Genomic DNA, 13672 nt, shown 5'->3' on the forward strand with positions numbered 1-13672 from the left:
CGAAATCGGTGGCATCCTTCCAGTGTTCTGCTAGCTGAACGTAAATGTGTTGCTTTCTACCCTAAGAACTATTGGGGATAATTGATTATTTTTTTTTATAGTTTCAATTATCTGTAGCAAATGTTTGAATGTTAAAAATAAAATGAAGCGCTATATCATAATGACTGAAAGCTCTGAAGGGTAGGGGCATGACAATAGGCAATATACTAGACCCTATGTTTAGTTCTTCTTGTGCCGGATTCAATTAAGGAACATCGAACGCAGCATTAGGCTGCAGAATAAACCTAATCACTAATTCACCTGGGTTAGTGATTCAATGCCAGCAAAAAGCCATTCATGGCATAGATGGTTATAAAGCCTGCACTATAAAATCTGCTGCCATACAATGTATTATTTAAATTGAAACATGTCCAATAAAATAAAAACAAACCTACAAATTGAAACACATACATGCTCTTTAGGTGTCAAATGCACATTCCAGCCAATCATAACTCAGAGACAATTAGTAAATGTATCTGTAAAGGCTCTATAGCTCATGCGGTAAACTTGCCTGTAATTGGACCCTAAGTGAAATAAAACACAAGATCGATGAGCAGAACTATAGAGATACAGGAGACTCTACAAACTTTTACACAGACATTTCATATACATTCAGGGGCACAACCAGAAACCGCATGGCCCCAGGGCAAAAATTACCCCAGGGCCCCCAGCCTTAGCAAACAACATGTCACACAGTGCCACCTTTACCCCAAGCAGTTTATCAGTGCCCCCAAACAGCCTGCATGTGCCTTCTTTTCTGCAGCTTGTCAGTGCCCCCTAACAGGTATTGGTGGTGCAACCCACCAACAGTGAGCAGAGCCACAGAAGTAAATATAAACATAACTCAACCCTATCATTTTATCTGTGCCATCTTTGCCCCAAACAGCTTGTCTGTGCCACAATTGCACTTTCCCCCCCTCAAACATACACTATGGCAGACATATGTAAAACACACACACATACACACTCATTCTAACACACGCACTCCTTCTCACACCACTCATGCTAACACACGCTCCATCTTACACTGCTTACCCATACATGCTCACACACACCTACACATTCACATCTATGCGCACACACACCTAAACATCAACATTCATGGTCACATACGCTTATACATAGACATGCATGATCACATACACTAATACATACACAATCATATACACTTATACATGCTATACATGCTGACATGCATGCAAACATACATTCTCCCTCCCCCCGCACCTTCTTACCTCTCCTGCAGCTTTCAGCCCTTGCGTGCAGTCTCGTTTTTACTGGCGTAATGTGACCTCACTGCCTGACTTTCTCTCTCTCTGTGACGGTTCAAATTGTTTAGAAATGGCCTTTTCTGAACAATTTTGAAGTGGTACAGAGAAACAAGAACAATAGTTTATAGTCTCTGTAGTTACGCATAAACAACTTCAACAACACAATGCAGAAGTCACATGAACTTAGTGTTTGCAAAGTGTACTTCAAATATAAACACATTGGGCCACTAAAACCTTTGAATATGTAACAAAAAGTATCATAGGAATTAGGTCATTTGCCATGTATAGATGAAAGTTCTTGCTCTGTAATGTGCATCTTATAATTATTAAATGGCAGTGGCACTTTAAGTCCAAATGTGTGTCTTTGACAAGTCACACTTATTCTCAAGGACATTTTCTGGCCTTGATGTTTAAATTAGTTGCATTTAATGTGTCTCTCTTTGCCTCAGTGATCCTCGCAAATAAAAAAATGAGTTATCCGAATAGATAAGAAATAAAAAATAGAGGGGAATATTTGAACAGAAACTAGAACAAGTACGAGAACAGCAGAGATGGGGAAAACAACAAATATACCACTTACAAGCTGTACAAAGGTTTTGTATCATTTTTCTGGATAAATGAATGAGGTTTAGAGTTAGAGCGTAAAGTTGTTCACTACTTTATAATTTCTTTTTCTTTCTAAAGAATAATTTCTTATTCATGTTTCAAAGAGTGCCTGCGTGTGTTGCTCAGTTTGGCAGTGTTCATGCACCTGTTTTTTTTATTTATCAGAGCCGAGAGATGGGCTTATATTTAGGTTTAGAATCTAGAAACTATAAAAGGAATTGCTGATCATTTTTGACAGCAGCTGGCAGATCAGGAAAAAGAGGGCGTTAAAACCTTCAAATGCTAGAGTTGCAAGACACTCATTGCTTTATACAACCTTGGCAATTCAGTACTAGCCTTGTAGTCTTTTTCAGCTGCATCCCTATATGCTTATGGGATACGATCAGAACCTATTATAGTAAGCATGTCCACTCTTTGTGACTTAACAAAATGTTAAGTTATAAAGTTGACTCAACTAGCAGACATTCAAGATGATAAATCAATTTAGTTTGGATATCCTCTAGGTTTTCAGATACATGTCAGCATATTTCTGCCACCAAAGGGGTGTTGACCCTAAGACCCTAAGTCAAGGTTGTGGAGGGCTTGATTTTTGGATCTTTATGGAATAAAAATAATTTATTTACTGATGTCTCAGAACTGAGTTGAAGCTGAGACCAGCAGAGAATGCACCTGCATCTAAAATTCAATGTTATTGAATCACTCACTAAGTCCAGCTGTTGTATCTGTAGTGTTTTACATTATTCATCCAATATATTAAAATATTGAGAATAGTTGCTGATTGTATAACCATAGCAGACTTTAGTAGATCTATTCTGTAACGGCACATCCTGTTTTCTACACATGCATTTTTTCATTTTTTTTGCCCATCATTGAACTCTGCTTGTTCCGGTATTATTATCCAAAATGCGAAGCAATTACATCAATTCATGCAATTTAAAATACATTAACATTCTGCCAGGTACAATCAGCTTGTCAGCAATTTGTGTCCACTTGGAGTTCAGTCACATTACTAATTTTGCAATTTTAGATACAGAATTAGGTTTTGAGTTGCTAAAAAACATAACCTGTGTTTATGTAGAATTAACACTGACTCAATCTTGTGTTCTGCGAACAAAACCGATGGAAAAAAAAATGTCCTTGTTTAATTGTTACATGTCACAGCCTAGACCTTCAATTAAGTGTTAATAGCTCGCAAACCAACAATTAGCATAAACACTGATCACATTTTAAAAATGTGTTAACATTAACCTAAAAAGAAATGAGAAACACAAGAAGCCCAGTTGAGTCCACTATAGATTTTATTATCATAGAAGCTAATTGAGTAACTTGTCATAAATTAATCTGCAAGAACAATGACATGGACCACGCTACAGAAGCCACATGCACTCTATTGTTAGGGATGCTGCCTTTTGCGGGGCCATTGCGCCTAGGGCCACTTCATCCCATGGCCCTGCATGGTGCAGCAATCATCCACTTTCCCTTCTAGTAAGTTGTCCAGTTCCTTCTCTGCGCACGTGCTCAGCATTTCTGGGACATAGAGAGGTAAACCTGGGGCTTATCTCTTTATTCAGAGACTGTCCACATCCTATCTATATATATGATTACAAACTTTCCTTAACGTCCATTCTTTTTTATCGACTGAACCTTGATTTGCTTTACTTTCCAATAGTTTCACGTTGTACACAGCATTTGCAAGAGAAACATTCTTCTTGGCTCAGTCATATCTGCTTTGATGTCCATGGGTAAGCAGCTTGACAGTATTTTCATCCACTCATGGAGCATTATCTGATATCCGAGGAGTTTACCTTGAGTGTCTCTAAGCTGCTGCCAATTAGTCATGAGATTTAGCTATGTTGCTAAACTCTTCATTTTGTGGATTGACCCCTCATTGGGACCTGCACTTGGAACACCTTCTGAGAGCAATATGTTCCTAGAAACCAACATCTAGGGTTTTTTTTTAAATATATTTTTTATCTACTAGTTCCTTTTTTGTTATGTTGTACTAAGGTCAAGGAGCCCTTACAGATCCCTTTTGTGAGAAATTGTAGCTAATATGTGATTACTATTCTGAAAAATTCAAATCTTTTTGTTTGTCCATTACATCATTACTTTCATCTCAAGATAAAAAGCTGCATACAACAAATACTGATATTGTTTGATTAAAAATGAAAAACTCTATAGCATTATGGAGTCTCTTTGATTGGAAATTTTGATTTTAATGATCCTGAAAACATGCACATTCTATTAAATGATGTTTATGTTGTGAACATATAGAATGAAAGTAAATGGCTGCACTTGGTTCCAGAATTTTTATAGATATTTGGGGTAACTTGTGCAGGTGGCACACAGAGCAGAGCAAGGACATTTTAATGATTTTCCTTGATCTAACATTTTGCTTCAAACCTCTTAATATAAGATATAGATTGTATGTCTCTTCCCACACACTCTTTCTCTCTGTTCTCGTAAGTAAATAATATATGTAATTGGAAATCAACATATGATACATTGGTTTTCTCTGTACTCTGTGTATATGTACGTTTAATTTTTTTATTCTGTATTTCAGGACTTTGGAATCATGTTTCTCCACCATCTTGCAACCATATCCTTAATCACCTTTTCCTATGTAAATAATATGGTACGAGTAGGTACTTTGGTGATGTGCCTTCATGATGTAGCAGATGTTCTGTTAGAGGTGAGAATGTAAGCACAACATTCAACAGTACGGTCTGAATCCTTCATGCTAGAAGCACGCCATAAAGAAATGAAATGTGCAACTGAATGCAATAGAAGCTATGGAAGTTTGGAGTAGAGTAGAATTAAAACTCTCGGGGGTTTCACAGCCATTCAGCTAAACAACGATCCCTTGGAATTCTAAGACACAACGTCATGTTACATTTCTTTCTGAGAAAATGTTTGTTGGATGGGGCTTGTCCTGCTGATGAGTGGTAGGTTGGATAATATTAATATTTAAAAAAAATAAGGAGTAGCTCACTGTTGGGCAGTGTAGTCCAACTGTTTCTGTGGATGCATATTAAATCCATAATTGATGACAACAAAAATCATTGTAAACCACAAGGTGGAGCTTCATGGTGATTCAGGATTTAGTTTTTCTATTCATTTGTCTACAAAGAGCAAGAGTCATTGTAGGTTTTCTTTGGGCAATGTAATGCCATTGGTGTTTAATCTCTATTTTGCTTCCAGAATTATAGCTACCATAGAATTATTATTAAGAATTTAATTATTCTATCTGTACAGCACTTAAAACTATGTAGAACTTGAGTGCACATTTTATTTGTAATGTGGTACAGCAAAGTGAGTATTTAGTGGACAGGGTCACGATCTACTTACCCACAAGGCTTACACCAGTTGTATATGTGCATTCCGCAAAGTGCTCATAAATTAATTATTCACCTCATTAGATAGGCATAGATTTCTAACCCCCAGAAGTTCCCCATAAAGTCCCCATAACAGAGTTTTTTTTGTCTTTACATTTTAAAACCTGAATATGTTTCAAAACCCCTTTAAACATAAACTTTGAAAATAATTGTTAATTATTAAAGTCAGATTCTACTGAATGTGCAAGAATATTTTTACCCATATTCACTACTTGCATAAAGGGAAAAAATAAACATACAGGTTACTGACATGTCATGGTGGTCAATGAACAGTAAATATATACTTTCTGCTTTTTTGTAGGCAGCCAAAATGGCAAATTATTCCAAGTGTCAGAAATTGTGTGACCTTCTGTTTGTCATATTTGCTTTTGTCTTCATAATTGCAAGACTTGGCATATTTCCTTTATGGTAAGTAGAAAATGACTTGTTTGATGAAGTGATTGTATTTAGTTAACACTGCAAGTCATTTTAAATAGAGTTTTTGTGAGATATGTTGTCACCATCTTTTATTGCTGGAACTTTTTAACATAAAGTTGTTCATTTGACCAACCCTTGCAGCTAAGATATTTTTTTTGCTAGAATAAGTAAAATAAACCCCACAGGATTAATAACTGAGTTAGTACTGTGTTCCAAAACAGGTACTAATTGCTAATTATTCATGAGGCCAAATTTTACTAATGAAGACTAGATGATTAACTCATTAATTCCCAACTCATTGATTTATGTGTATGTCCTTTTTTAAAAAATGTTCACTGTATTAAGAATTGTATGCCTCTGATATGTATTTGACAAGGGACAGGGTATCAATTAACAAACTAACTTTTGTGCTTGTGACATTTGGTACCAATGCATCTTAAATGATGGTGGCCCGGTGACCCCTATGATGCTGAGCGCTCCCTAGGTTTTGTTAATACCTGAAAACCCTCCAGATATCACCTGGTGGATAAGAGTATTGGCAGCTTGGCCATTTTTCCTTTTATTTCTGGCCAAGAAGCCCTTTCATAATATGTTGGTTACCCGATGTGTCAACTTCTATATGGATCGAAGGAAATGGAGGCAGGTTCCCATATGTACTTGCGAAATGGCATATTCTGCAAAAAAAAAACAAGTATTTTAGGTCCCCTAATGAATGATGAAGGGGCTCTTTCAACAGCCAAAAAGTACATATAATGATCTTTTCACATTTACTTCATTGTGTATAACCGCGTTTTGAAGATGTTCATAGAACTACAGTTGATGTAAAGTAAGAGAGGAGTCTTGGTTATATTTTTAGCACGATGCACTATTTGTCAAAAAACTTTGTTTTAAACTTAGCTTTATACAGTAAAATTTGATTTTGATTCCTTGGAGAAACATGTGATTCAGCTGTGAACTCTGTGATCCTCAGCGTGAGAACATCTATTTTTGCAATACAGTCACCTACTGTGATAAATGATCTACATTTTCCCATAATTCAGTAAACAAAGGGATATATGAAATATAAATGCTTACGTAAAAATTGGTTTTATATGAGATGATGCTCTGGCTTACTATGAACTGTCAAGTCCTTCTGATATTTTAGGCAATCAAGTTATTTTTTTCTTTAATGAGTTTCATCATGACAAATGTGCTACTGTTCTTTTTTTCATTTTTTTTTTCATTTTTGTCTTGTAAATATACAGTATTATGTTGCCATGTAGACTAGTATCCTAGGAAATGAAATTTAACTAAATAATGCATTTTATCACAAATCAATAAATGCCATAATATGCAATACAGAAGGATATAGGCAATGACATTATATGCATATCTATAATGGGTCCCAATTGCCACATAAGCTGTAAAGAACTTGAATGCCCCATCTTCAGATTTGGCATTTGACAAAAAAGGACCTTTGACTACATCTTGGTTCACTTAAACGCATTACAAACATCTTTGGACTATAATATCTGGGACCAATAGGGCAATGTCCATTTTTCTACCTGGTAATAATACATTATGTTTACATTGGTCATTATTTTCATTAGTTTGTAGTTGACTGTTTTGCATTGTAAGAAATAGCAATGGAATTCATTGAATGGTCTTTGGAGAATAGGCAGACTGGGATAAAGCCACTGATAATCCGTATCATCTTCTTTCAGGGCTATTTATACTTACAATAAAGCAGCATTTCCTTTGTGCTCCATTGTAGTTATCAGATACTGCAAAGATGTATCATTTATTCCTCACTAGAGTCTCTGACTTCCTTACCATTGACAGCCAATTAGACAATGCAATTGCGCCTCTTCAAATCTGAAAATTTCAATTTCTTAACACATGCTCTGGTCAGCGGGAAAGCACCTGGCAGTCTGCCCTAGTTTTATTTCAATTTTAATAATTGCTTACAAAAACTAACACCAGGACATCCTCTCATTTTCTCCAAAAATGTATGCAGAATTCGGGACACAATTTCACAGTTCTTACAAAATTCTAGTATTATTGCAACATTACACAATATTTTCTGTTTCATATATTTTCTGAGTTTGCATTTTGATAACTGCCAAAGGAAATATATGTGATCATTTCTAAGAATGGCATCAACGACAAATATTGGTGGATCAGCGATGCCACTTCCCCCCCTTATAGAGGAGTTTGTGTTAACACGGGTTAGGCACGGGTTGAGCTGGGGTGAAGCCTGTGCATATGGTAATCCACTCACCCGTTATACCAGCTATCCAAAGACTGGTGAGGAGGAGACGTTTTTAGGCTCATTCACTCTGGCGTCTATTCCTCTCTTCTAAAAAATAAGGTCAAACTCAACTTATGCCCACATCGGTTCTCTTGGCTCTATTGTGGGTTTTCCTACTGTATATGAAAGCATGTTTTACAAAGGAGACCCCTCCGCTGCTGCACCAAAAGAAAAAAATCTTCTTTATTACATACAAAATGCGCTCCATTACTCAATCCACATTTACTGCAAACTTAATTACAAGTAGATTGGCCAATTATACAGTATATAAGGCATTTAAATAGGTTTTCATTAACATAAGCTTCCACCGCTGTCAGTCATAATGCATGGTACTTCCAAATAACGCTTTGATATAAAGACTTGCATTATCTATCTATTTATTAATAGAGAAGAAGAAAACGTATTTAGTGTGGTCCGCGTGGGCTTATTTACTGGAAAGACGCTTTCCAAAATTATAATGTAATCCAAAGGCAATCCAACCTAAAATGCTTGGAAGCTAATATGAGCCATACATCTTCATTGTAAACACCATTTATAAATAGAAAAGCGATTTTAATATTTTCTTTAGTATTTACCCAATATATATAAACGTTCTTATTTTTGATTTAGTTACTACACTTTGCAGTTTAAAGAAGAAACAAATACTGGGAAACAGTTTTTGTTAATGATAACCTTCGTAAAAGTGCTTAAACTCATAAGCCAGGGAACGCATAGGCTAAGCCCTTTCCAGGTGGATATCTTTATATGCTGCGCATGCCTAGGGCTTATTCCAACTTTACCCACTGTCTCTGAGGAGCTAAGAATTGAAAGTGAAACATTTCTTGTGCTTTTTCCAACACACAGCTTAGCTCTCCAGATTTTACCTTCTGGCTGTTGAAATAATAAGACCGAAGTTACTTAAAACCCAACTTTGGGTAACACTTGTGTTGTTACGGCAAAGAAAGCCTAGTCTGGAGGGGGTTATACCTTCTCCTAACATGCTGTTCAAAGTTGCCCGTTCCCGAGCAGGACCAAGGGCAACCTCCTTGCTTTACCCTCCATAAAGGAGAGAGTATAAAATGTCTGTTAAAATGACCAGATATCATGATGAAAATAATGAAAGGAAATTCTATGATGTGTCGGATTGTTAAATTCCGTACTTCTTTAATGACGAAGTCTCACTCTTTGTCTGGAGGTATTTTTTCAATATTTGATCAGTCTCTTTAATAATTCTACTGTTCCTACCAGTCTATTTCCTGCTGCTCTAAAGTTTCAACTTGATAATCTGTGGAGCCCACAAGTAATTTAACAAAGATCAAACAGCGGCTGTCCAGTTCCTTCAAGAAGCTGAGGCTTTAATCTTTTCTTTTTTTATTGTAAATTTCCTTCCAGCGGCAGAAATGTCCAGTGGTCATAGTTTGTTTTTTTCTTCTTATTAGGGAATACACTCCCTCCAAACAAAACTCATAGCATACTGCCAGCAAGTTAACACATTTTGGTACGGGCTCCTTGGCATCCATCATATTGCTTTCGATGTTACAATAGTTCTTCTGTCTGTGGCTGACATTACAATATAGCTTGTGTTCATACCTGCCAACTTTCCAGGCCAGGAGTCTATGGGCGAAGGCCAGCTTCCCTGAGTCTTCTTTCTCCAAGCAGGGGAGTGGAGCTTGGCAATGCCACCCTTGTCCCACATACCGCCAACTCCCACCTATTCCCCCTGTTCCCCTGACAGTTCCCTTCCATTAAAGGCTTTCTAGGGAAAGTTCCCCCAAAATAACGGCTAACCTTGCCCCACATGCAGTTGACTGCCCCCACAAAGATAGCTCTGTCCCTTCACAAAGCCACTACACAAGAAGAGGGAGAAGCTCTGAGAAGTTCCATGCGTGTGTTTGATTCATTCATAGTGATGTGAAACGTTTCCATTCTCAGTCAATTTGTCCACATATACTAACTGTCAATATGATGACTCGATTCTTGTCCTAATCTTTACATGGCTTATGGGTGAGTTGGAACATTTTGAATCACCAGCTTTGGTATACATTATGACTAATGACATTTTCCTGCAAAAAGAGATGTGTTGGCCCTGAGAAAAATACAAATTGTAATATTTGGAGTTATGTTTAAGAAACCTCCCTGATTTAAGTATGCATTATACAGGGATAACCAGCCTCACCTGTTGGCCCCACATAATGCATAGCAAAATCAGTGGTTTAAAATGTTGCAAATCAGCTCAATACACTGCAATGACACTATTAACATACAAAGAGAATGATGCGATTTTACTTAAGTTATGCTCACTTTATTTACCTTAACCCAAATAAAAAAGCAATTCATCTGTTATAATATGTTTTTCTAAGAAATGAATGCTGGGGCATGGAATAACTTTCTATAGTGTAATACACTTGCCATTAAGAAATATGGTAACAAGTTAAAATGTCTTGAATAATGCTGATTAATTAATTACTCACAGGATGGAAAATCTGTTTTACTGAATATATATATGTATTTTTATTAGATTTTTTTTTAATGTATTTTTATTAGCAAATAGTAAAACGTCTTTCCCGCAGCACATTAATGACACATCATTTTAAAGAGCGCTATATAAGATTGAATACTAATCTAATTGTGAAGGATCATTAAAAACCTAACACAATTTATTTCTGAATACTCTGCTTGCGTATGCTTTGAAAATCCAACAATACAATCTGATGTGGTCATTAAATATAATCCACTTTTAACAACATTACATGGCAACAGACAATAAAAACTACCGACAGATAAGAACCATTCATGGCATCTAGACTGCTTATTATTTCTGCTGTAAAGGTACGAAACGTAATCAGTCCTTGGACTTTCTTTATAGTCACCATAGCTATACACCTATAGCATCGATGTTTAATTATTTGAGTGTTTAATCCTCTACTATTAACCATGAGAGCCCATTCCACGTATCTACCTAACTCTCAGTAATGTACAGCTTTTTTACATTTCATCTAAGCATCAATCTTCTAGTTTTAGACGGTGACCTCTTCTCTTTTATTTCCCTCTTTATACATTTAAAAGTCTCTGTCACATCTCTTCTCTCCTCCGAGCTATACATATTGAGAGTTCTTCTCATTTTTGTTTTGCCATTTTGGTACCATTGACTAAACTATCTACAATATGCCTGTACACAATAATCTGGATGAGGTCTGACCAGAGATCTGTAAAGTGTCAGAACCACCTCCTTCTTTCTGCTACTAATGCTTCTAGCTATACAATCCAGCACCCTGCATGCTTTTTCAACTCTTTATTGAATTGTCTGCTTAGCTTTAAGTCATCAGAAATAATTGCTACCAAGTCCCTCTCTTCTATTGTTGCTGACAAGGTAAGCAATGCACCCGCACCCGGCCATCCATGTGATGTGAAAGAAAATATGATTCATCAGACCAGCCAACCTTCTTACATGGCTTTGTGTTCCAGTTCTTATGCTCCCGTACCCATTGTAGGCACTTTCGACAGTGGACAGGGGTCAGCATCTGCACCCTGGCTGGTCTGCGGCTACGCAGCCCCATCCGCACCTTTTTTTCAGCAATTTGAGCTACAGTAGCACGTCTGGTGGATTTGACCACACGGGCCAGCCTTCATCCCCCACGTGCATCAATGAGCCTTAGCTGCCCATGACTCAGTCGCCGGTTCACCTCTTTTCCTTTCTTGGACCCCTTTTGATAGTTACTGACCACTGCAGACCGGGAACATCCTACAAGAGCTGCAGTTTTGGAGATGCTCTGACTTGGCATCACATTTTGGTCCTTGTCAGAGTCACTTAGATCCTTACACTTGCCCGGTTTTCCTGTTTCTAACACATCAACTTTGAGGACAAAATGTTCCCTTGCTGCCTAATATATGCTACTCATTGACAGGTGCCATGATACGAAGATTATCAGTGTTATTCACTTCACCTATCAGTGGTCATAATGTTATGGCTGATCGGTGTATAATATACAATATTCATGTCGCTTGTAGATGAAGCATATGAAAAGTGGCATCCTCCACCCGTACGTGTCACTGGCAGTGTACACAGCGCTTCCCTGGATACAGATGCCACCTAGTGGTTGAAAGTCATATAGCTTAAATATCACAGTGTTTCCAAGACACAACTGCACTAGATAATTTTGCAAAAAAATGCAGGAACAAGTTTAATGAGAAGCTCATTTTTTAACAGACAATTATATTAAAAACCCTTATGGATGAATTAGGAGAGAGAGTGAGGCAATTAGGTGCTGATCATTTTCAGCAATATAAAGCCATGCCTATTTCAAATGTTTTATCTAAGTGGAAAGTGGAAATGTTTTATCTAAGTGGAAATGTTTTATCTAAGTGTCAGTGTGAGGCATATTTGTATACCCCATGTTAAGTATAATGTATGTTACACTTCTACAGTTTACATCTGACATAAAAGCCTGTATTAGTGTACACTCTATTCCTACTAAATTACCCATGCTTTATTATTGCTTTATCCTTTATTACTTAATTAGCAACTATCATTGAGACAGTTTCTATGTATGCATTACATTTCAGACATGAGAAGAAGCTAAATATTCAACAGTAGTGCCAAATGCATTGCAGCCCTAGATGATGGTGATGATTGCAATGATGATGTTTATTATTATTATTATTATTATTATTATTACTACTACAATTATTATTATTATTATGATTTACCTTGCAGGATACTAAACACAACAATGTTTGAAAGCTGGGAAATCGTTGGCCCATACCCATCCTGGTGGGTCTTTAACCTGCTGCTCTTACTGCTGCAGACGCTACATTTATTTTGGTCATACCTAATAATCAAGATTGCCTGCAAAGCTATTTCAAGAGGCAAGGTAACAACAACTTAGATGGATTTTGTTTTATTTATATATATATTCCATTGGTGAGAATTCAAAACATTAGAATTTTTAATAACTCTCTTATAGGATTGTCAGCTACTGTTACACATGTAGCAACCTTACTAAAGAGCCAAGAAATTCCACATGTTAAGTCAGGGTCGATTATGGGGACCAATCCTTGCAAATTACTGCAGAGAAAACTATTATCAGCACAAGCAAAATCAAGTACTTATTATATTATTACATAAAGGGTCATATAAAAAGTGTTTCTGGACTCAGAAATGCTTACATATTAAATGAAATAAAAAACAGAAGATGCTGAGAGCTCTGCTCTTTGAAGCTTATAGTCTAATCACCAGAGTTTTTTTTTTGTTATGTCTAATATAACCTGGTAAAACTGCATGAATGTGTAACGTGTAACAAGTTACAAGGGAGATCCCGGTCTGGCCAGTTGAGCCAATATGGTGATGTTGCCCCTGTCGAGTGGCACAAGGACTCCCCTCCCTGACTCACCACCCTACACCGAGGGCATAAAACACTGCTGGGTATTTTACTATTTAATGCTATTTCAATTCTTGTTTAAGTAAAACATAAAAAAGTGTTAGTAGAAATAAGAGTAAACGAGAAAGTAGTGTAAAAAGAACCCGGTGGAAGTAAAACATTTTCTCATAAAATTTACCCTATTCAGTCTTTCATTGGTGGGACCCACTGTTAACAGATCCAAGAAATGACACAATTCTCAGGAATTCAGTTATTGTGTTACTGTCACATACTGTCTTGTGGTCTGTTTTTGCATAT

The 13672-nt window shown here is 36.8% G+C and overlaps 1 protein-coding gene across 2 annotated transcripts in view; it reads left to right on the forward strand.

Annotated features, from left to right (window-relative positions):
• CERS6 (ceramide synthase 6) overlaps nucleotides 1-13672 on the forward strand; it is a 58174-nt gene that overhangs the window by 42475 nt on the left and 2027 nt on the right. For both annotated transcript variants that reach the window (XM_053471152.1, XM_053471153.1), the window contains exons 7-9: nucleotides 4480-4608; nucleotides 5613-5719; nucleotides 12712-12868. In XM_053471152.1, coding sequence (XP_053327127.1) covers nucleotides 4480-4608; nucleotides 5613-5719; nucleotides 12712-12868 — 393 coding nt within the window. The remainder of the gene's footprint in view (nucleotides 1-4479; nucleotides 4609-5612; nucleotides 5720-12711; nucleotides 12869-13672) is intronic.

This window comes from Spea bombifrons, chromosome 7 (assembly GCF_027358695.1).
Source record: "Spea bombifrons isolate aSpeBom1 chromosome 7, aSpeBom1.2.pri, whole genome shotgun sequence".
Taxonomy (NCBI): Eukaryota; Metazoa; Chordata; class Amphibia; order Anura; family Pelobatidae; genus Spea; species Spea bombifrons.